The 22,958-nt window shown below is 37.9% G+C and overlaps 1 protein-coding gene across 1 annotated transcript; it reads right to left on the bottom strand.

Moving 5' to 3' along the window:
• Positions 1–14,237: 14,237 nt before the first annotated feature.
• On the bottom strand, positions 14,238–15,161 carry LOC144308124 (olfactory receptor 5J3-like). The gene has a single exon (XM_077888333.1). The coding sequence runs from the start codon at positions 15,159–15,161 to the stop codon at positions 14,238–14,240; it is 924 nt and encodes a 307-aa protein (XP_077744459.1).
• Positions 15,162–22,958: the final 7,797 nt, after the last annotated feature.

Raw genomic sequence — 22,958 nt, 5'->3', positions numbered from 1 at the left:
TTTCTCTTAAAACGATTCCTCTAGGAGCATTTAGTAACCACGCATGAAGTCTGGCTACCATGAAGCCAACATAATGGGGAGAGGAAGAAAGAGGGAAGAGAAGAATGGAGAAAGAGAGACAGAGACAAACACAGACAGGGAAGAACATATTCCAGAGGAGGAATCGGTCCTTGTCCCCTGGGGCCAGACATAGAAGTGATGAGAGACATAGAAGTGATGAAGCCTTTGAGATAGAAAACTATTCCACTCAAATCTCCATCTGATTGCAACCATATCAGAGATCCTGAGTGTGAACTACCTATTGGAGTCCAGTCAGCACCAGATCCATGATCATTATAAATTATTGTTATTGTTTTATGTCACTCTTTTGAGGTTTTCTCTTTTGCCTGAATAGATAACTAGAACAGCTGATATGGAACATCCCCCAAAGGATCATTTTAAGTGAAAAAATTAAGGTACAGAACATATGTACAGTGAATGACTTTTTATGTTTTTCCAAAGGCATGTTTTTATGTATTTATAAAGGCTGAAGAAAAATGCCTAAGAATAGTTGCCTCCCTGGAGGAAAAATGGAGGACTGGAGACAGGTGGATAAGAGATAAATGGTTAACTGTATAATACTACCATGTTAAAGTTCTTTATCTTATGCATGTGGTATTTAAAAATAATTTTTAAATTTACTTTGTATCATTTATGAAGCAGAGATAGAATTTGTTTAGAAGTAGAACTTGCTTTTACAAAGCGAACATTCCATTATTTCTTTCTGGTTAGAAATGTCAGGGAGTCTTTCCATGGTTTCTAAAATGACACTATAACACCTAGTCAGAACTAGATAGACTGATCATTTTTAAAAATAGCAACCTTATTTTTTAAGATTTTATTTATTTATTTTGGGGAAAAAGCGAGAGAGCAAGCACAAGTGGGGGGAGGGTCAGAGGGAGAGGGAGAAACAGACTCCACACTTAGCAGAGAGCCCAATGCTGGGCTTGATTCCAGGACCCTGTGATCATGACCTGAGCTGAAGACAGATGCTTAACCCAGTGAACCACTCAGGCGCCCCCAAACAACCTTATATAGATAAAATTCACATATTAGATACAACTCAGCTATTTAAATAGTACAATTCAGTGATTTTTACTATATTATCAGAGTTATGCAATCATCATCACAAATGGTTTTTAGAATATTTTCATCATTCTTCCCTGAAATCCTTGTAGCCATTAACAGTTACTCCTGATTCTACTCTCCCCTAGCCCCTGACAACCACTAATATACTTTTTGTCTCTGTAGATTTACCCATTCTGAACATTTCATTTAATGGAATCATAGAATACATGGTCTTCTGTGACTGGCTTCTTTTGCTTAGTATAAGGATTTAGAGATTCATCCATGTTGTAGCATATATCAGTACTTCATTTTTTATTGCCAAATAATATTCTATTATATGGATATACCACATTTTGTTTATCCATCCACCACTTGATAGACATTGGGGCATTTCTGCATTTTGGCTATTATGCCTATGAATAGCATTGCTATGAACATTCATGTATAAGTTTATGTGCAGACATATGTTTTGAATTATCTTAGATATATACCTAGGAGTAGAATTCCTGATTTATATCATAATTCTGTTGAACCTTTTGAGAGACTGCCAAACTGTCTTTCAAAGTTATAGAACCATTTTACATCCCACTAGCAAGATATGAGAATTCCAATGTCTCTACATTCTTGGCATTATTTGTTATTATATATCTTTTTTTTTAATAATAAATTTATTTTTTATTGGTGTTCAATTTGCCAACATACAGAATAACACCCAGTGCTCATCCCGTCAAGTGCCCCCCTCAGTGCCCGTCACCCATTCACCCCCACCCCCCGCCCTCCTCCCCTTCCACCACCCCTAGTTCGTTTCCCAGAGTTAGGAGTCTTCATGTTCTGTCTCCCTTTCTGATATTATATATCTATTTGATTTTAACCAACCTAGTGGTTGTAGACTGATATATTTCATATATCTTTATATATTCTGGACATTTAGATGAGACTCTTATCAGACAGATAATTTGCAATTTTTTCTCTCATTCTATGGATTGCTTTTTTCTTTTTTTCTTCTTTTGTTTCAAGTTTTTATTTAAATTCCAGTTAGTTAACATAAAGTGTAATATTAGTTTCATGTGTAGAATTTAGTGATTCATCACATACAACACCCAGTGCTCATCACAACAAATGCCTTTTTACTTTCTGTTAATGTAGTAGATTTTTTTTCTGCTAATGTAGTAAATTATACTGATTGCTCTTAAATTAATTTTAATGATTAATTTGCTAATTGTGCTTTATAAAAGAGTAAAGAGTATAAGAGATTAAGAGTGCAGACTCTGAACTCATATATACCTGAATTTGGTTCATGATAATAATAGATTCTTTCCTAACAAAAATCTGGAAAGTAATCTTGCTTATATATCTATCCTTCATAAATGTTCATCCGTCCATAGTCTTAAGGGAAATCTTTATTATTCTAAGCCAGTCATAGTGGCTTGATACATATTGTCATTGACTGCTGAAAGTAAGGATGTGGCAGTTTTTATTATTTTAACATGCCGTAAAATGTACTCATTTAAATTGTACAATTTCTTGATTTTTAATATATTCACAGTTGTGCGACTATCACCACAATATACTTTTAGTACATTCTCACCACTTCAAAAAGAAATCCTGTATGCATTTGTCAATCCCAGTTCTGTCTCCTTCACTTCTCAGTCTTTAGCAACAATGAATTTACTTTCTGTCTCTATAGATTTACTTATTGTGGACATTTCATATAACTGAAATTGTACAATACGCAGTTTTTTCTATCTGGCTCCTTTCATTTAGTGTGATGCTTTCAAGATTCAGCTGTGGTGTAGCATGTATTACTACTTCCATTCTTCTTAAAACTGAATATTATTGGGGCAGCCCCGGTGGCTCAGTGGTTTAGTGTCTGCCTTCGGCCCAGGGCGTGATCCTGGAGTTCTGGATTGGATTCCCTGCATGGAGCCTGCTTCTCCCTCTACCTGTGTCTCTGCCTCTCTCTGTGTGTCTCTCATGAATAAATAAATAAAATATTTTTAAAAATTTAATATTATTGCATTGTATGTATATACTACATTTTGATTATTCATTATGCATTGATAGACACTTGGATAGTTTTGTATTTTTGGCCATTATAGATAATATTTCTATGAAACATAATGTTCAAGTTTTTGTGTGGACATATATTTTCATTTTTCTGTATGACTTAGAAATGCTGGATTATATGGTAACTCTATGTTTAACCCATTGAGAAACTATTTTTTTAAGATATTATTTATTTATTGATGAGACACACAGAGAAAGAGGCAGAGACACAGGCAGAGGGAGAAGCAGGCTCCATGCAGGGAGCCCTACATGGGACTCCATCCTTGGTCTCCAGGATCACAGCTGGCCAAAGGTGGCACTAAACCGGTTTGCTGAGCCACCTGGGCTGCCCAAGAAACTGTTTTTTCACAGTGACTACACAACTTTTACATTCCCACCAGCAGTTTATGAAGCTTCCAATTTCTCCACATCCTTGCCAATAAACTGATTGTTAAAGGAAGTAACAAGAAGTTTAGATATTAAGTCTGTCTAGATTCAAAATCCCTGCTCTTTCCACTGTATTATTTCTATATGAGAAACAGAAGATAGAAATGAGGGAAAAGTGAGGTTAGAGAATAAAGATAAGAAAATTACTAATAAGATTATCCTTTCTCTATTGATACAGACATAACAAAGCCCCCATTAGGCACTGGACATGGGAAATTATATATGACCCTTGAAAAAAGGATGATTCATCCTTTATCCTGGTTTAAAGCTATGTTCTCCCACCTGCTACTACCTTGCCACTATCACCCCCATCAAGGTACAAAGGAGTAGCAACATGTCATCCAAGATCCCATTTCTCCCTGCCTGGAATTTCCCACTCATATGAGCTCTATATTTTGGAAAATGCCTTGCTTCTATTCCTGGATCCTGAGATTAGAACATCACAAGCTTAATGTTGATAGATAGTACACACGGTATTTGTGTCTTATAAGTAAGGAAGTGGAGGTTATACCCGTCAGTTAAGAAGTATTTTAATTCCATGACCCACTGGATCTTTTTCATAGAACTGAGTTGCAAAGTTTCCCAAAGTTTTCTCCTGTTAGTAGTCAATGTTATTGCTTCTTGTTTTCTCACTGTGTAAATAAAGACCTACTGCTTGGCATTTTTCCTTAGGTGTATGTTTTGCTAGTAGTTGTTATTTTTTCATGAAATACCTTTTGTGTAACATTATCTTACTGAGTTCCCACAATTATCCAGAAAGAAAGAACCTGTGATTACCTCTGGGTTAAATATGAGGAAACTGAGGCTATATTGTCTTTGGCTGGATCAGAAGATTAAGTTAAAGATAAATATATATTGTTGGACAAACCAAAGAACTCTCACCTCTCAAGAGAATACATATTGGAGGTGCGTGGAAGGATGGGTGTGTAGGTGTATGGTGTTAGATGCTGGCAATTATCAAGTAGAAAGGAAACAGCCACTTATCCAGATGGTTGAGACTAATGATTCCCAGCATGTTCCATGTTATGACACACTAATATTTTCTAATTTTACTAATTCCCCAAAGCAATATGTGGGTTCTTAAAAGTAATTAAAGTAGAATTAAATATTATGCTAATTAAACATTGCTTTAAATGAATTTTAAATTATGTGAATTGGTTTTACCCCTTGGGATAACTGTAAATTGTCTATCCTCATTTTATGACAACTCAGAGTATTATTAAGAACTGAAACTAGAGGGCTGAACCAGAATATGTATCAGATCCCTGAGTTTGTATCTTTGGAAGTCTGTGCCAGATGTATTTTGGGAACAATGGAAAGAAATTCCAGTGTGCTGGCACAGTTCCTTCTAAGCATAGCTGATACTCCTCAGATTTGCCTTTATTTTAACCCTTTTCTTTGGACTATTCCTACTCCTCAGTGCTATTGCTATAGTAGGGAAACTGGCTAGTCATCTTCGCTGGGGACAGTTCCCATTTATCTCTCTGTCCTGCTTATATTTCTCCATTCACCGTGTGCATGGCCAGGGTCTCGTCCAGTACAACCTGTTTTCCCAGCATGAGGGGGGCCATCAACTAGTCAAGTACTAGTGAAGTTAGTAGTGAAGTTACCAACCTGTACATTCTACCTTCTCTTCTGCAATTTCCACTACTGACCATTTCTGTGATATTCCTCCTTTGGTCAAGCTGGTAGGCTTTCTTCCTTCTGTGACTTGGATGCCTTTAATTCCCTCTGCACTGCATCCATAAACATTCATCATCCTTACCATCCTTAGAAGGCTCCAGGGCAAGCACAAGTCTTTCTTACGCTGGCCTCGCGCTTTATTGCTCTCAGCCTAAGTTATAGAACTAGGACTCTTACCTGCTTTCCCATTTGCATCCATCAGATGCATGCTCACTGAGTTGACACAGGCTGTTTCACTGATCTACACCAAGATATTATGCACATTAAACTCCAAAATCTGAGAGAAAATTTCTGGTAAATTCTTTCAGAATATCAGCCCTTTCTTTTTTCTACCTGTTCAAATGAAAGTTTCATTTAAAGCCTTTGTGTTCACATGAGATTTGATCATAGAAGATAATTCTTCCTAATAACTTCATTTAGTCTAGGCTTTTATTTATGCATTTAACAAAATGCAGTCAGATTCCAAACTGTGTATTTTATTTCTTGCTTTGAGCACATCGATAGAAACTATTGTTAGCTGTATGTTCTTTCCATCAGTCCTTTCAAAGTTCTTTGTTAACTTGAAACCATAAAAGCCCTAGAGGAGAACACAGTCAATAACCTCTTTAACATCGGCCATAGCAACTTATTCCTAGGAATGTCTTCTGAGGGAAGGGAAACAAAAGCAAAAATAATCTATTGAGACTACATCAAACTAAAAAGCTTCTGCACAGTGAAGGAAATAATCAACAAAACTAAAAGGTAACCTATGGAAAGGAAGAAGATATTTGCAAATGGTATAGCTGATAAAGTGTTGGTATCCAAAATCTATAAAGAACTTATAAAAACACCCAAAAAAAGAATAGTCCAATTTAAAAATAGGCAGAAAACATGAATAGACATTTTTCCAAAGAAGACATCCAGATGGCAAACAGACATAAAAAGGTTTTCAACATTACTTATCCTCAGGGAAATGCAAATCAAAATTACAATGAGATACCACCTCACATCTGTCAGATTGGCTAAAATCTAAAACACAAGACACAAGAAGTGTTGGTGAGGATGTGGGGATATGGGGAACCCTCTTGCATTGTTGGTGGGAGTACAAACTAGTGCAGCCATTATGGAAAACAGTATAGAAGTTCCTCAAAAACTTAAAAATACAACTACTCTACGATCCAGCAATTCTACTAGTAGGTATTTACCCAAAGCATACAAAAATACCAATTCAAAGGGATATATGCACCCCTACATTTATATTTTTTTTTATTTTTTTATTTATTTACTTATGATAGTCACAGAGAGAGAGAGGCAAAGACACAGGCAGAGGGAGAAGCAGGCTCCATGCACCGGGAGCCTGATATGGGATTCGATCCCGGGTCTCCAGGATCGCGCCCTGGGCCAAAGGCAGGCGCCAAACCGCTGCGCCACCCAGGGATCCCACCCCTACATTTATAGCAACATTATCTGCAATAGCCAAGTTATGGAAACTGTCCATTAACTGATGAGTGGATAAAAAAGAGGTGAATCTTGAAATCTTGCCATTTGTAATGATATGGATGGAGCTAGAGAGTATAATGCTAAATGAAATAAGTCAGTCAGAGAAAGACAAATGCCATATGATTTCACTCATATGTGGAATTTAAGAAACAAAGCAAGTGAGAATAGGGAAAATAAGAGGGAGGTAAACCAAGAAACAGACTCTTAACCATAGAGAACAAACTGACTGTTACCAGAGGGGATGTGAGTGGGGGAATTGGTGAAATAGGTGATGGGGATTAAGGAGGGCACTTGTGATGAGCATTAGGTGATATATGGAAGTGTTGAATCATTATATTGTATACCTGAAACTAATATTACACTGTATGTTAACTAATTTAAATAAAAACTTAAAAAAATAGTCGTGAGAGTTCATCCATACACTGTGGTATTATGGAACCATTAGACTCGAGTAAGAATGCTTATTGACATACATATTTTTCTAATATAGTTTTAAGTGAAAAGAACATGGTAGAAAATAGTATTAAATTATTATTCTACTACAAATAGAGTTATACACACATACACAGAGACACATGCATGTATAAGCATAAGACTAAAAGCATAAGACTAAAAGGTTATATACCAAAGGGTTAGTGGTTATCTCCAGGTGCTGATTTATATATTCCTCTAACTTTTCAATTTATTAATAATGAGTATGCAATTCTTTTATAATCAGTATAAAAGAAATATCAGGGTCAATTAGTTATCAGGGTCAACTAGCATGCATGGAAAAGATGGCAATTCTTACTGAAATCAACACCTTTATTGTTTTGAATTGAGGTTACATTTTTTTAAAGTACTTATTTCTAAAGTTAAAACATAAGTCAGTGAGACGTTACTGAGTTTGAAAGAATCATTTTACATATCACTTTTCGGGAAAATATAGAGGGAAATCCATTTCTATTTGACTTTTTCTTTAAGTGCTTAAACATTTTCTTCTCTGAGGCCTATATTTTATGCTCCCCAAGAGAAAGGGCTTTCAATTCCTTTGGCATCTCCCACCTCTCTCCCCATTCTCTTCTCTATACTGCTATACTGCCTGACTAGAATCAGTTTGTACACACCATATGCACTCATAAAATATTTGTTGATGGACTTGCTTATTTCTATTCTCCAATAATCCCAGCCTAGCCATGTTCTCAGAATTGTACAAAATAGATTCAGCCTTTTCTACTGCCACTGCTTAATGCTCTGGGTCCCTGAATTCCATTCATGCAACGTGAGATGGGCCTCAGTTAGTTCCAACTTATGGAATGCCTCCCCTTGTAGGGATTGCATGTTTATTCCAGCCAGTCTCTTACAGAGGTTTGACCAGCAGGTGATTCAATATCCAGGAGGCCGGACTGGGACAGTCCTTGAATAAGATACCCCTGACCAGGTCTCTGCATGAAGCCCAAGTGGCTGACAAAATTGACAGTTCTGAGCCAAAGGAGTCCCAAGATATCCCTGTCGTGGACAATACCCAGGAACCAGACAGTCAGCTGGATTCTTCTGCTCAGCCTTTGGGTTTGTAAGATATTGTCACTGCCCTCCCCCTGTTCCCCTGCCCTGAGAACTAGCTGCCCTCCAGTGTCTACATTTGACCAAGCCCCCAGACGCAGCCCAATGACCTGCTCTGGCCAAGTTCAATGAGGCTGAGGACTATCTCAGCAGGATCCTTCGGTCAGAGAGCCCAAGATCAGATGCTGCTTTGAGCACCACCACCTAGAGCAGTACCCAGGAGGCATACCCAGCCCAGAAGTGGAAGTGTAACAGCCCAGAGTAGCTGAAGAAGCCCACTCCCCAAGTAAAACTGACTGCAACCCATCCTAAGTGTGATGAGGATGGAGGATGTGGAGATGTGCTGAGAGCTCCCTGAATAGCAGGGCTCAGTTTCTCTAGCAGATGCAGAAAAAGTCAATGATTATTCTCTTGTAACACTGGAGGAGACAGTGTTGCTGCCTTAATTCGTAGATGCTGTCCTCTACTCACCATCTCTCATCCCCTCACTTGGAGAGGCCTTGATCCCTCTGGAAGGGCTGGCCTAGGCTCCACTGTTTTCAAGTCTTGTTCTGACTTCAAGTCCTTGTGAACGTCCACGACTCTAACTCCTAGTGCTGGGGCAGCAGTATTGAGATGGGGGCACCAGAGTTTGCTTTGGATAGTCTTTCTCATTAGCCAAAAATGACTATTTATAAGATATTGAGGATATCCTCTTGAAAGCAGCAGAACTAGATGTGAGGTCCCCAGTGCTCAATTTGATAGTCCTGTGGCTGTATGGTAAGGCCTAATGCCAACTTCAATGGGTCCTGAATCTGTAGAAGTAAAAACTCTAAATTTTACCAATGACAACTGACTGGGCTCTCTCAGTTGGTACAAATCTAGTGGAGTTCCTCTTAAGCCAGAGAAGTCACTGGAGACTCAAATCTTCTTATATGCTGTGTAAACTGGGCAAATACAATTTGGCCTGCAGAAGATCTAGGGCAAACAAAACCTAATTCCTGTATTGGATATCTGAAAAATGTAGAATCCTAGAATCAAAAAATGATAATAAAAAAGTTATTGAGTATATACTATGCCTGAACACCATTCTGACCAAGTGCATACATCACCTCATATAAACCTCACAGCAATCTTAGGAGATAGATAATCATGTTATCCCTATTGTATAGGTGAAGAAACTGAGATGCAGAAAAGGTAAGTAAGTAACTTGTCTAAGGTCAAAGAGGAAGTGAGAGAGGTGAGTCTCAAAGTATGACAGTCTGATTCAGAGCTTGTACTCTTAACCACTACACTATACTGCCAGATAAAGAGGAAGGAAATCCCTCTAAGTAGAACTGGCTTCATAGACATATGATCAGTGCAATAGTACAGGGCCTGAGCTCAGAATGCCCTTGTACTTGGGGTTTATTGTCACTGTATTAAATTTTTAATAATTTGAATTTGTGCTTTGTTAAGTGAAATCCAAAAATGTGATAAAATAATTGACTATGCACCAGGAGCTTGAAGTCTGCTAGCACAGAGTCACATCTTTCACTGCCTCTTCACTCCCTTGGGACAGATTCCTGGCTACTCTCTCCCTTGCCCCTTAGTACCAAGGAACCCCATCCAGCCTCTTTCTGTCTCACCCAGTGACTGTTGCAAGCCTTCACTCTCAGGGGCTTGAGCAAGAGCCTTGGGAGGATTGGAGTTAGGCACATGTGCCCTGCAATATCTTTGGGTTGGTTGCAGTAATAGCCATCCTGGCCCTAGGGTAGTGCCATGGTGCGTTTGGCATATGACTCAGCAGTACTCCTTGCCCACCCTGATTTAGGTACCTAGTGCATCCTCATGCAGAGGTTGCCATAACCATGGTGGCCACCTGTCCTCCATGGGTTGAAACAACTAACCCTTGGGAAAGGGATATGCTTGGCTCAATTTACTCTTGACCAAGGTACAATGCATCTGTCCAGCAGTTTGTGGGAGAGGGAAACTTGCCAGGTGACCATACACATGTGCATTGAGTCAAAGGGCGGAGTCACTGGGCACCTATGTGGGGCTGTACTTGCCCCACAGGTATCCCTGCGCTTGAGAGGGTGTGATATTAAATAAAAAATTTAAAGCAATGGAATATTACTCAGCCACTAGAAACGATGAATACCCACCATTTGCTTCAACGTGGAAAGAACTGGAGGATGTTATGCTGCGTGAAGTAAGTCAATCGGAGAAGGACAAACTTTATATGGTTTCATTCTTCGAGGAATATGAAAAATAGTGAAAGGGATTAAAGGGGAAAGGAGAGAAAATGAGTGGGAAATATCAGACAGGATGACAGAACATGAAAGACTCCTAACTCTGGGAAACAAACAAGGGGTAGTGGAAGGGGAGGTGGGCGGGGGGATGAGGTGACTGGGTGATGGGCACTGAGGGGGGCATGTGACAGGATGAGCACTGGGTGCTATACTATATGTTGACAAATCGAACTCCAATTCAAAAATATACAAAAAAATAAAGCATCATGACAGATTGAGAGAAAGACTGCAGTAGAAAATTTAAAAAAAACTTTATATTTGAGTATCCTAAATGGCACTCTTCTCTGTTTTTAAATACAGGACTTCACATTTACATTTTGCACTGGACTCACGAATTATTTGGCCACAAATTATTATTACAGTCCTGACTGTAAGAACTGGCTATTATTAAAGTGTTTTGGTATCCCCTAAGCTCCACCATATCTTATGTGGAAATTATGAAATATGATGAGGTTGTTGCTCTCTCTAGTCTTACTTGAGCTATTTAGAAGATAGGAGACATTGCAACTTCCCAAGGAGATAGATGTTAGGTCAATTTGTACTATTTAGTCTAATGAGGCCCATTTCATCCCACCGTCTCAACTGTGTTAAGTATCTCATATCATTAGAGAGGCTTAAAAAATGTGATAAGAGATTATATTCTGGGGTTTGAATCAGGAGATCTGAATTCTAAATCTGCCTCTGCCACTGACTAGTGGAATGATTTCCAGAATATTGCTCTCCCTTGGGAATACTGTATCCTCATATGTGAAAAGAAGTTTTGATTAACTTAGTGTTTGCAGATTGTTGTTGAGGTTCTAGAGAGGTGCTTCACAGAGGGAGAAGTGAGAGCTCGGCAACAGAATTATAGGTGGCTCACACAGATTCCAGCTAAGAATGTCCTACTTTGGTGTTTTATATATTTTTGTCCTACATTGAAATTTACTTAAAGAAATAATTTCAATGTTTAAAAATTAAAACTCATCATTCTCAAAGATCACTATGAGCCTTTCTTCCTCTGATTTCTGATTCTGAGACTCTTTAAACCTCAAATCCTACAAAAGGGATCATCTTTCTTCCAGGAAGCATCTGCCATGTGCTCGGTTGGACCCATTACCAGAGAAGGACAGGAATCAAGGGAGAACAAGGGGTTGAAGGGCAAGTACCTGGGTGTAGAGAGCTGAAAGATAAGGACAATAAAGAATAGATTCGGGCTGTGGATTGAGTGTTAACAAGAAACATCTGCAAAAGCAGGAGATTCAGGTAGGTGGCCATGCCCTAGGAGGTAAGATTTTCTACCTTTCCTCCATTCCACAAAGGATATAGCAATACTTGGAAAAAATGAACTGAATAAGTAAAAATGTTAGTTGTGAAGAAATCTTAGCTCTATCAACATTTTTTAAGCCTTTACTGGGTACTAGACTCTATGATAGATCTAGGGTGGGAGATGAAATGTTAACCAAATATGGTTCCATCCTTCTGGAAGATTTAAGTGTATGTGAGCAAAACAGAAATTCTGAAAAATGCAGAGGATTTTTATCATAAGGCCAAGTGTCATAATGTTACAAAGAGTTGCAATACACAGTGGGAAAACAGACTATGAATCCTCACTTCCATCTGAAACATCAGGAAAAGTTATCCAGAAAAGAAGACGGGATTTAAGTTTGGACTTTAAAAAATGGATAGGACTAAGACAGACAAGATAGGGAGAGCTTTGTATGCCAAATTATAACAGTTTGAAATTTATCTTATAGACAAAGAGAAATATGGAAAATTTTTAAGCAGTATGGAGAGTGGAAGGCTGATCTGGTTGAATTTACATTTAACCTACTATGGTTGTTATGTGAAAAGCAGATTTAATTGAATCCAGGTAGATTAAGGGAGAAAGGATAAAAGATTATTATGCTAATCTAGGCAAAAAAGGAGTGTATCATGAACTAGGACAATGGCAGTGAAGAAGAAACTACTTTAAAAGGCATTTGGGAGGTAGAATTGGCAGGATTTGGCAATTGATTGAATGTAGGGAGTTGAAGGAGAGGAAATTGTCAGAGATTAACTTTAGTTTGGGGTTTAAAACTAGGTTGTGCCATTCACTTACATAGGGAACAGGGGGAAAGGAAGAGCAGGTTTAGAAGAGTTCGGTTTTTGAACATTAAGTTTAAAGTGCCTGAGGAACTTTCAAGTGTAGTTTCCAGCTGGTAGTTGGATATAAGGATCTGGAGCTCTAGGGGCTTTAGTTTTACCTGGTAGTAAACCACACTGCCTCGCAACTGGGGCTGAATCTTTGGCAAATGGCTAGTAAGGCTAAAAATTTTTGGAGAATAGAGGCAGAAACAAAGCTACCTTAGGGCCCAAAGATTGTGTCTGACCTAGATGTAGATAAATACTACTTTCTGTTTCTCCTTGCAGCTTTAGCCAATTTGATTCCCCTAACTAGTTGTTTGATATTGGTCTCTTTCTCTTCTCAAGGCTTTGGTTTCCTCAACTATAAGAGTAAGATATTAAGTTTTATTGTCTTCAGGAATGGAATGATATGCTTTTATAGATAGCTTGTTGTTCAATATATTTAGACAAGATAGTAATATCCACAAATTTCATGTGTCTTGTCAAATTCTGAGGGCTAGCCATGGACTAATTAATTAATTGGAGTTTTACTCATCCTTGTGTTTCCTGTTGGAAGTATATTCAAGATACCAATGGGCTTGGCTCCTTTATAATTTGCATACAAATAGTCCATTTAGTATTTACATATAAAAGAAATTGTTGGTGTAATTCAGTCCTAGAGTTCCCACTAATCAATGGTCCATTGTCCCTTACAAAGAATCTTTCAAATCTACTCTAATTATCAAACTCAATCTATTGTTTGGCTGAATATTACTATCTTTAAGATTTATCCTTATAAATCTCAATAATCACACATGTGAATTCATATATAAGTTCACATTTTATTTTTATTTTTTTTTTAAATTTGTTTTTTTTTTATTTATGATAGTCACACAGAGAGAGAGAGGGGCAGAGGGAGAAGCAGGCTCCATGCACCAGGAGCCCGACGTGGGATTCGATCCTGGGTGTCCAGGATCGCGCCCTGGGCCAAAGGCAGACGCTAAACCGCCGCGCCACCCAGGGATCCCTATAAGTTCACATTTTATAGCCTCACAGTGGCAGTGATGGCACAGCATTTGGAAAACACACATCCAGGAATCTTATGAATCCTTATGAAAGATACGGACTGAACTTAATTCAGCTGAGATATACCAAGTAAATCCTCCATGTAAGCACATGAGTGGTAAAGCAAATGTATATGAATCTCAGTTGCCATTCATGCTCTCTTCTACATTTTATAGTCAAATTATGCTATTTTCTAATGTTATTATGGAATTATTTAAACTTATGACTAGCATTATACCAGTTCACAACTCAAATTGACATATTCATACTCACATACACATTTCCCTCTTTTAAACCATTTCTTAACAGACAGTTGCTTCAGAAAATACATGTTAGTTTGTCCATATAATTTCCTATTGTGTTGTTGTTTATCTAAACAACTATTTTAAACACTTAGCCAGAGCAATTCAATTGTTCTTAACAAGGCTTCATTTGCAGGCAAGGAAAACTCTGTGAAGAGAACTGTAAGCAAGTCTTCATAGAACATATTACATTCTTGAGACACAGAATGGAAGATTAGGGACTCTGCTTCAATACTTTCCATAAAGCAACTTTCACTTCCTGGTTTCTCAAACTGTAGATAAGAGGATTTATCATGGGGATCACCATTGTATAAAACACTGAAACCATCTGATTTCCTGCCTGGGATCCATGTTGAGAGGGCTGCAAGTAAGTGTACATAGTTGTTCCATAATACAGGCCAACAGCGGTGATGTGGGAAGCACATGTAGAGAAAGCTTTTTGTTTTCCGGAAGCTGAAGGAATTCCCAGAATCGTCATGAGGACAGACATGTAGGAGACAAGGATCACCACAATGGAGGTGACCAGGGTGAATCCCCCACAGCCAATAACTAGTACCTGGGTGACCCAGGGGTCTGAGCAAGCCAATGCCAACAGTGGAGGGATGTCACAGAAGAAGTGGGGAAGGACATGTGGTTGACAGAATGATAGTCGTATGATGGAAGTTGTCACAGAAACCATGTTAACTAACCCCCCAAAGTAGCATCCTGCTACCAAGAGGAAACAACGGACTCTAGACATGGTGACATAGTAGAGCAATGGGTGACAGATGGCAGTATAGCGGTCATAGGCCATGGAAGCCAAAAGGTTGCACTCAGCAGAAGCAAATATTATGAATAAGCCCATTTGAGTCATGCATCCAAGAAAAGAAACAGCTTGCAACTTAGATAACAAATTTGCTAAAGTCTTTGGGATTGTGATGGAAGAGAAACAGACATCAAGTAGGGACAGATTAGAAAGAAAAAAGTACATGGGAGTGTGGAGGCAGGGACTGACTCTGATCAGGATTACCAGGCCCAGATTCCCCAAAACAGTGACAATATAAACAATAAGGAAGACTGCAAATAGTAGGACTCCAAGCTGAGGGTTGTCTGTCATGCCAAGAAGGATGAAGTCAGTCACCATAGATGAATTCTCCATCGACACAAGCTGGGTATTATTCTTGACTAGTTAAGAGCTTTTTAGGCATGCTTTAAGTGAGGAAACAATGGGAAACTGGATGACATGGGTAAAATAGTCCTACTCAAAACATATAAATCCACAACACTCTCCAACCCTTCCCCTCATCTGTATTTTCACTTTAAATGCCTTCCCAAATAGTACTGCCATTTCCCAAACCTAACATTGAGACAGTGAAGGTGGGAGGGAAAAAAAGGAAGGAGAAAAGTAAGTAAATTCAGAGAGTAAAAGGAATACAGATAAGGAAGAGGGTAAAGGTCTAGGATGCAAAATGCTCTTAATATTTGTTGAAGAAATGAATGAGGGAGGAAGAAAGAAAACAGGTGTCATCAAGACATGTTCTGACTGATACAGGACTACATATACATATCCCCCTTTTGTGACATTATTTCTGAAATAATAGAAGTCATCAATACTTACTATTCTGCTTAATCAGTAGAGGTTTTTCCAGGACTCTGAACAATTCTTCACCAGTAGATTGTTGCAGAATCAGAATGTCCCTTAATGGCCATCAGAAACCTACCTCAAGTCTGAAGGTATCACTTGGATCCTGTGAAAGAGCAATCAAGGGATTCATGTAGCTCCTGCCTAATCATCACCTTACTGATTCCTTTAACCATGCTTAGAGGCAAAAGTAATGCAGATATGCAAGACAAACTATGAATTCCACAAAGATTTGTTGGTCAGATCCATCTGAGCAAAGGACCAGGTCACAAAATGGTTGGAATCAGATAGCACTGAGACTGCGTGCATGGACTCGATCTCTCTCTATTATAGTCATAGGAAATCTCTAATGCTGGCTTGGTGCTTCACACAAATGCCTGGATTTTGCCTTGAGTGAATCACCAGACAAGAGAAGGAGTACATCCATGCAAATCCATTTCCATTTATGGAATCTAAACTAAGTTGGAGTCCCTGTGGTTCACTGGATGGTTATCAGTGAGGGGTGTTCTAAAGAGATTTCTGTATTTGGTGAGTGGCTGGACAAGCAGACCTGATTTTGGCTCAGGTCATGATCTCAGGGTCCTGAGATTGAGCCCTGCATTGGGTTCCACAGTCAATGAATAGTCTACTTGAGGATTTTCTTTCTCCCTGGCCCCTCTCTCCCTCCTTTCTCAAATAAACAAACAAACAAATAAATAAATCCAAAAGAAAAAGAAAGACATGTGTGATTCAATGTCTTCCTTTATTTGGTGTAGTAGTTAAGATGTCCAATCCTGTAGCCATATGGACATACTTGAACCCTAGCGTAGGAGATCGCTGGTTCTGTGACTTAGGACTTAACCTAAGTATCTTAGTATCTAAGAGATACTTAGATGCTATACTTAGTATTTAAGTATCTTAGTTTACTAGTCTGTGAAAGAAGGACTCTATATAACCTATGTCATGGGGCAGTAGTAAAGATTAAATGAAATATTTTAAGGAAAGCACTCGGTACATATTAGGGGCTCACTGAATTCTACTTTCTTCATTCCTTCATGACATTCCGGTCTATGTATTCATTATTTTTTCTCTCCATTTTATCAAATGGAAGTGGAGGTATTGGTGTGTACACTATTACCATTTTAGATCAACAGAAGTGAACTCTTGGGATGCCTGGTGGCTCAGTGGTTGAGTGCCTCCCTTCAGCCCAGGGCGTGATCCTGGGGTCCCGGGACCGAGTCCCACATCAGGCTCCCTGCATGGAGCCTGCTTCTCCTTCTGCCTGTGTCTCTGCCTCTCTCTGTGTCTCTCATGAATAAATAAATAAAACCTTTAAAAAAAACAGAAATGAACTCTAGAGAGACTGGCTGAAGTATAATCTTCGATGCTCCACTCTAACCATCCCTCAGACCCCCCCCCCATACACACACATACGCACATGTACACACACAGTCTCACACACAGTTTGATCAGAGCAGATGAAAGAAGCATTTTTTACTTGTGGTAATAATTCATTCCTTATTGCTGTACCCTAACTGTTGGCGTTAACTCAACACAGCTCAACACAGCAGCCAGCCCAGGAGAACATTTGACAACTTATGCCTCTAACTAGTGAGATTAGAAAATACTGGGATGAATGAAGGTAATAGAAAGAACACTGCTTTCATAGACAGAAAGACATGAGTTCTAGTCCTGGCACTAATTGGTATTTCTTTCCCATGGGATAGCCACTTAACCTCTTGGAACCCCATATTTTCTCATCTTGAAATCGGAAAAAAAAAAACAATACCCGCTATGCCTTTCTTTCAGGGTTGGCATGAGGATAAAATAAGATAATGAATGTGAAAGCACTCTGTAAACTCTGAAGGGTGATACAATACACATGGAACGGATCCCTATTATTACTCCATCACGGAAGGTGGGAGAGGGAGGAGGAATGCGTCAATATGATCGTTTTCCGCTACGTGCTTCAGCTCCTGCTTACAGAGCTGCACTCTTTGCCCTCCCACTCACCCCCTACACACAGATCATCTGCTCTGCCTCTCTACTGTGAAAGTTTCAGCCTGTGAAGCTTTAAACAAATAGCTCTTGGCTTTTCACGTACGTATCTTGAATCATAAAAAAGACAGGTTTTTAATGTTAATTTCATGTTCTTGTATCATTTTTTAAATTTCCCATTTTAGGATAATTCTGTTCCGTGACATGTGCATGTACTGTAGGCATTCAATAAATATTAGCTGAATGAATAAATGACTATTAGTCTTTAGAACATGGCAAAATCTTTTTTCCTTAAAATAAGATTGAATTGCTTTTTCTTTCCAAAGGAAATAAACATACAAAATTAAGACCTCATTAAGGAAATGATTTAATATAACCCATCTGCACATGCCACTGCATATGTCAAAATTGCAGCCAGAATTGGTGTACTATTAACTTGGCAAATGTGTCTTATATGTATACTTATTAGAAATAATCAGGCACTCCTTTTATTTATTTTAAGAAAATATCTTTCATGTTTAAAAAAGGTGCATTAATGCATGTATCCCTACAGACAGGTAAATTTACAGTACTGGTTCTTTAAAAATTTTTTTGGTTACCTCTCTTTTTAGTTTTTCAGTTATGTAGTTCACTGGATACCTTCCAAAAATAGTATAGCATTTAGCATTTATACAAAGGTTCACTTATTTACTCATTCAATATAATTGTGGGAATGTATAATAAATGCAATCTTCCAAAAGATCATGTATTCCACCTTAACCATTTCCAGATGAGGAAACAGAAGTCCAAAGAGGTTAAATGACTTGTCTAAGGTTTCACAGTGAATTAGTGGAAGAGCTGGTGTTGGAATCCTGACCTTCTGACCTAATTCAGTGACCTTTCAACATCACTGTCTTGTTTTCCCTTTAATTTGTTATTTGCAGTTATTCTGGATGGGACTTTCACTTTTGGTGCATTTCTTTTTCCAGGAACAGATGAAAGGTCATCCTCTGTCACCATATTTGAGCTATATGATCTTGAACAAATAGCTTGCTCTTTCTGGGTTCTAGTTTCATCATCAATAAAATAAAACAGCTAGACCAGGTGGCCCCTGAGGATCTTTTCAGCTTTGAGCTCTAATTTCCCATGGCTCTGTGAGTCAAACTGCACAGGTCATTGGTCATTCTCAACATCTGATGGAGGAAAGTTGAAAAAGCAAATTTCTGTAGATCCATGAGTCTATGCTATACAAAATATTCTATTCTACTCTACTCTTGCAGCCCTCACAGTGTCAGAAATATCATATTTATGTTTTGTCTCTGTGGAAGGCACTGAGGACCATTGAGGCGAGAGTATTGGAGAGATGTTTTCCAAACTTCCTAACTACCTTAAGACAGAAAGAGCTTGGATAGAGATCTGATCAAAGCATACAGATTATGTTAAATCCTAATCCTGTGATCTTGAACAAATTGCTCAACTTTTCTACCTTTAATTCCCTTATCTAAAATGGAAATATTGGGATCCCTGGGTGGCGCAGCGGTTTGGCGCCTGCCTTTGGCCCAGGACGCGATCCTGGAGACCCGGGATCAAATCCCACATCGGGCTCCAGGTGCATGGAGCCTGCTTCTCCCTCTGCCTGTGTCTCTGCCTCTCTCTCTCTCTCTCTTTCTGTGACTATAATAAATAAATAAAAATTAAAAAAAAATAAAAAATAAAATGGAAATATTACCTAACTTAAATGGCTGTTTGAAGATTAAATAAGAAAAAATATAGAAAGTGCTTAACAGAGATGTAGGTCCTTAATAAATGTTGCTTTGCTTCTACTTCAAAGTTCATTTTTAATTTCACAATTTCATACATAGGAAATGTCCAGATTAGGCAAATTTATAATGAACTTAGCATATAAAAACAGATTAGTGGTTGTCAATGTCTTGAGAAGTGGTGCAGGAATGATAGGTATAGGTTGTTTATATTTTATTAGATATGTTATTTAATTAAAATTTATGGACTTATACATTCAAGATGTCTAAAATTTTTAACTCTTATGCTGCCCAAAACTCTATCATTCCTTTAGTTCAATGTCCACCATGATTTGATGTTCCCATATGTTTGTTTACATTTCTCACTCATTATTTTTAGTTGTAAAAATATTCTAAAATTGATTGTGGTGAAGATTGCACAATTCTGAACATACTAAAAACTATTGAATGTACACACATCTATATGTATATGTGTAAATTGTATGGTATGTGAATTATATCCCAATAATGCTGTTACCAAAAAAAAAAGTAATCCTGATGAATATAAAGAAGAAAATATCCATTAAAAGTCAATCATTCAGGACGCCTGGGTGGCTCAGTGGTTTAGTGCCTGCCTTCAGCCCAGGGCATGATCCTGGGGTCCTGAGATTGAGTCCCTCAATGGGCTCCCTGCGTGGAGCCTGCTTCTCCCTCTGCCTGTGTCGCTGCCTCTCACTCTCTCTGTTTCTCTCATGAATAAATAAATAAAATCTTTGAAAAAAAGTCAATCATTCCTGGCTGCATCTAAATCCTTCCACTGACCTACAGCAGAGTCACTGAATGAGATCATCAATTTAAAAGTACTTTGAAAAATTTAACAATGACAAAAGAAATGTACTAAAAGGAAATAATAAAATCATAATTGAAGAAATAAAAAACGACTTGAATAAATGGAAAGACACACTTTGCTCCCAACTGGCAAGGCTAAAATACAAGAAAGATAAGACTCTTTAAGTTAATATATAGATTTAATGCAATATCAATTAAAAATTATGCAGGGTGTTTTATAGACCATGACACATTTATAGTGAAATTAACCTGGAAGAATAAGAAGACAAAAATGCCAAAAAATACTATTTTAAATAATGATGGTATATAGCTTCTCAGATTTTCAATCCTATTACAAAGCTATACATATAAAAAAGACCTTTTGGCACTGAATTAAAAATAAAGATTAAAGAAACAGAGTCAAATTTTTAAAAATATCTCCAGTTCACTACAAATAGCATACACACACACTAAAGGGAACACTAACAAATCACTAACAAATAAATATTGGTGAGTAAACTGTGTATCCATAGGAAAAGAAGTGAACTTGGTTATATGTCTCTCACATGATATGCTTCAATAAATTCCAGATGGATCAAAAAGTTAAACATACAAATCTAAACCATGAAACTAGAAAAAAAAATCCCAGACTACCTTGTTTATCTAGCGATTGTAGCAATTAAAAAAAATAGATGGTATCATCAAAGCCAGGATGATGTGTTCAAATATATGGCAGAAAATCTTGTGCACATTGTACTATAAAAAGATGAAGATCAAAAAGGAAACAACCAAAAGGGAAGATATATATGATTGAAAACTTTCAAAACACACCAGTCAGAACATATAAATAAAATCATGAAACATATGAGATCAATGTATAAAGCTCACTAAATGAGTGGTAAAAAAAATGGGGGGGCAATAAGCACAATAGGGAACTTATTCAGTATATAATCATACAACAAAACATGTGACCTCAGCATAATACAAATTAAAATATGATATTCCCCAGCTTGGTAGTATGTATGCAATAAAGACCACTGTCAGGAACCAGGTCAGCACATACATTGCTGGTGAATTTTCTGGAACACACTATGACAATGTGTAACTTCTCTTTGCCCCAGTAATTCCACTTGCAGAAATACTCCAAGGATTTAATCCAAAATAAATGAAAATAATTCATGCAAAAATGTTCATTATATTACTGTTTAAGTATTCATCTACTGTATATGTATATCTGTAAATCACTGTGTCATATGCTTAGGGGATTCAATTATGTGTAACACCAACGCCTGCCCTCAAAAAGCCTATAATATAATAGGGAAGTCAACTGGACATGTAATACATTCTGTCATGGAAATAAAAACAAAGAGCCACAGGAGAAAAAAAAAAGAAAGAAACTGATTTCATTCCATGGGGCTGAAGCAGGATGGGGGTAGGGAAAAGAAAGGTATCGTGGAGGAGGTAGCATTGAACCAGAACCTTGAAAGGTGAGGAGACTTTGGTGCAAAATGGAAGTGGTTAAAAGACATTGCATGAAATATTACAAATGCTCAATAACTGGAGGATGGCTAAACACACTATTGGATATTAACAGGCTGGATTACTATACAATAACTAAAATCAACCAAAAGAAATTTATTTGTGAAATAACCTCAAGCCACATAAAACCATGACTGGACCTGAAAAAAAGTCAGACAGGCACTCAAAGTGGATATCCATGTTTGATTCAGTAAAGTTGCTCAAGTTTCATAATTTTAAAAAGTCAACAGCACTACATAAACATGAGGGATAAAGCAAACCTACATGCATTTGCTCTGATCTTTCTCTAAGATTAAACTCTCAGAGTCAAAAGGTCTGTGAACTTTGGGTTTCTGCAGTGTCCTCAGGAAAGTAAGAGTGGCAGTTGCTTGTGGTTACTGTAGGGGGCTGGATTCTGTGCTTCTTCCACTTTCACATCACCTATGAATGAACACAAATAATCTCCTATAAATGAGCAGCTTAACCTGCTGCTCCCCACACTCTTCACCTTCTCTCCCCCTCACATCCTAGCCCACTAAATCCAACCCTGTTTCAACAAAGCAATTGCAATGCTCAGTCTCCAAAATCCCTGAGTAATGGGATAGGAGTTAGGACTCAGAACATTTGTCTTGTTTTACTAAGTCTACAGATAGGAAAAAACAAAAGCACCTGGGATTGGGAAACTTAGTTTATGTAAGCTTGGAATTCATCAGCTCTGATTTCTGCCTGCTACATTCTTATCAAAATTTATTGTGTGTTCCCTCTGCAGACATAAAATAGAAAAGTGAAAAGTAATTTAGTTACTTAAAGAAAAACTTGTCTCTCTGGCTGAAGTTTTTCAAGTTCTAGGCCCCAGACAGACACACCAAAATAGATCAGTTTTCACTGTGTAGCCAAAATCAGTGGCTCTCTGTGAAAGGGCCTGACCCATTGTTTGGTCCCGTTCACTCCAAATGAAAGGATTTTGATGAAACGCACGCAAAATGCCACAAACTCACCTGCAATGTCTTGTGATTTTTACCAAGGTTACCTCTAGCATTTAGCACTGGTCTCTCTCAGTGGTTTTTGCTGGAAGAACTGAGGATTTTAGCTTCTTGGATTTCTATCCATATAAATAGCCACTCATGGACCAACTGTGTGCTATTTAATACAAGCAATATACGTCATATAATACAGAATCATTCTCCCCTGAGGGAATCTGAGGCTAATTGAAAGGCTACTGTATAAATAATCTCTTTCCTTAACTGTATCTTATGTTTGTGTGTTAAAAAAA

Source organism: Canis aureus, chromosome X, assembly GCF_053574225.1.
Source record: "Canis aureus isolate CA01 chromosome X, VMU_Caureus_v.1.0, whole genome shotgun sequence".
NCBI classification, from domain to species: domain Eukaryota; kingdom Metazoa; phylum Chordata; class Mammalia; order Carnivora; family Canidae; genus Canis; species Canis aureus.
Note: the sequence above shows the minus strand (reverse complement) of the source record. Positions and strands in the feature narration are given on the sequence as shown.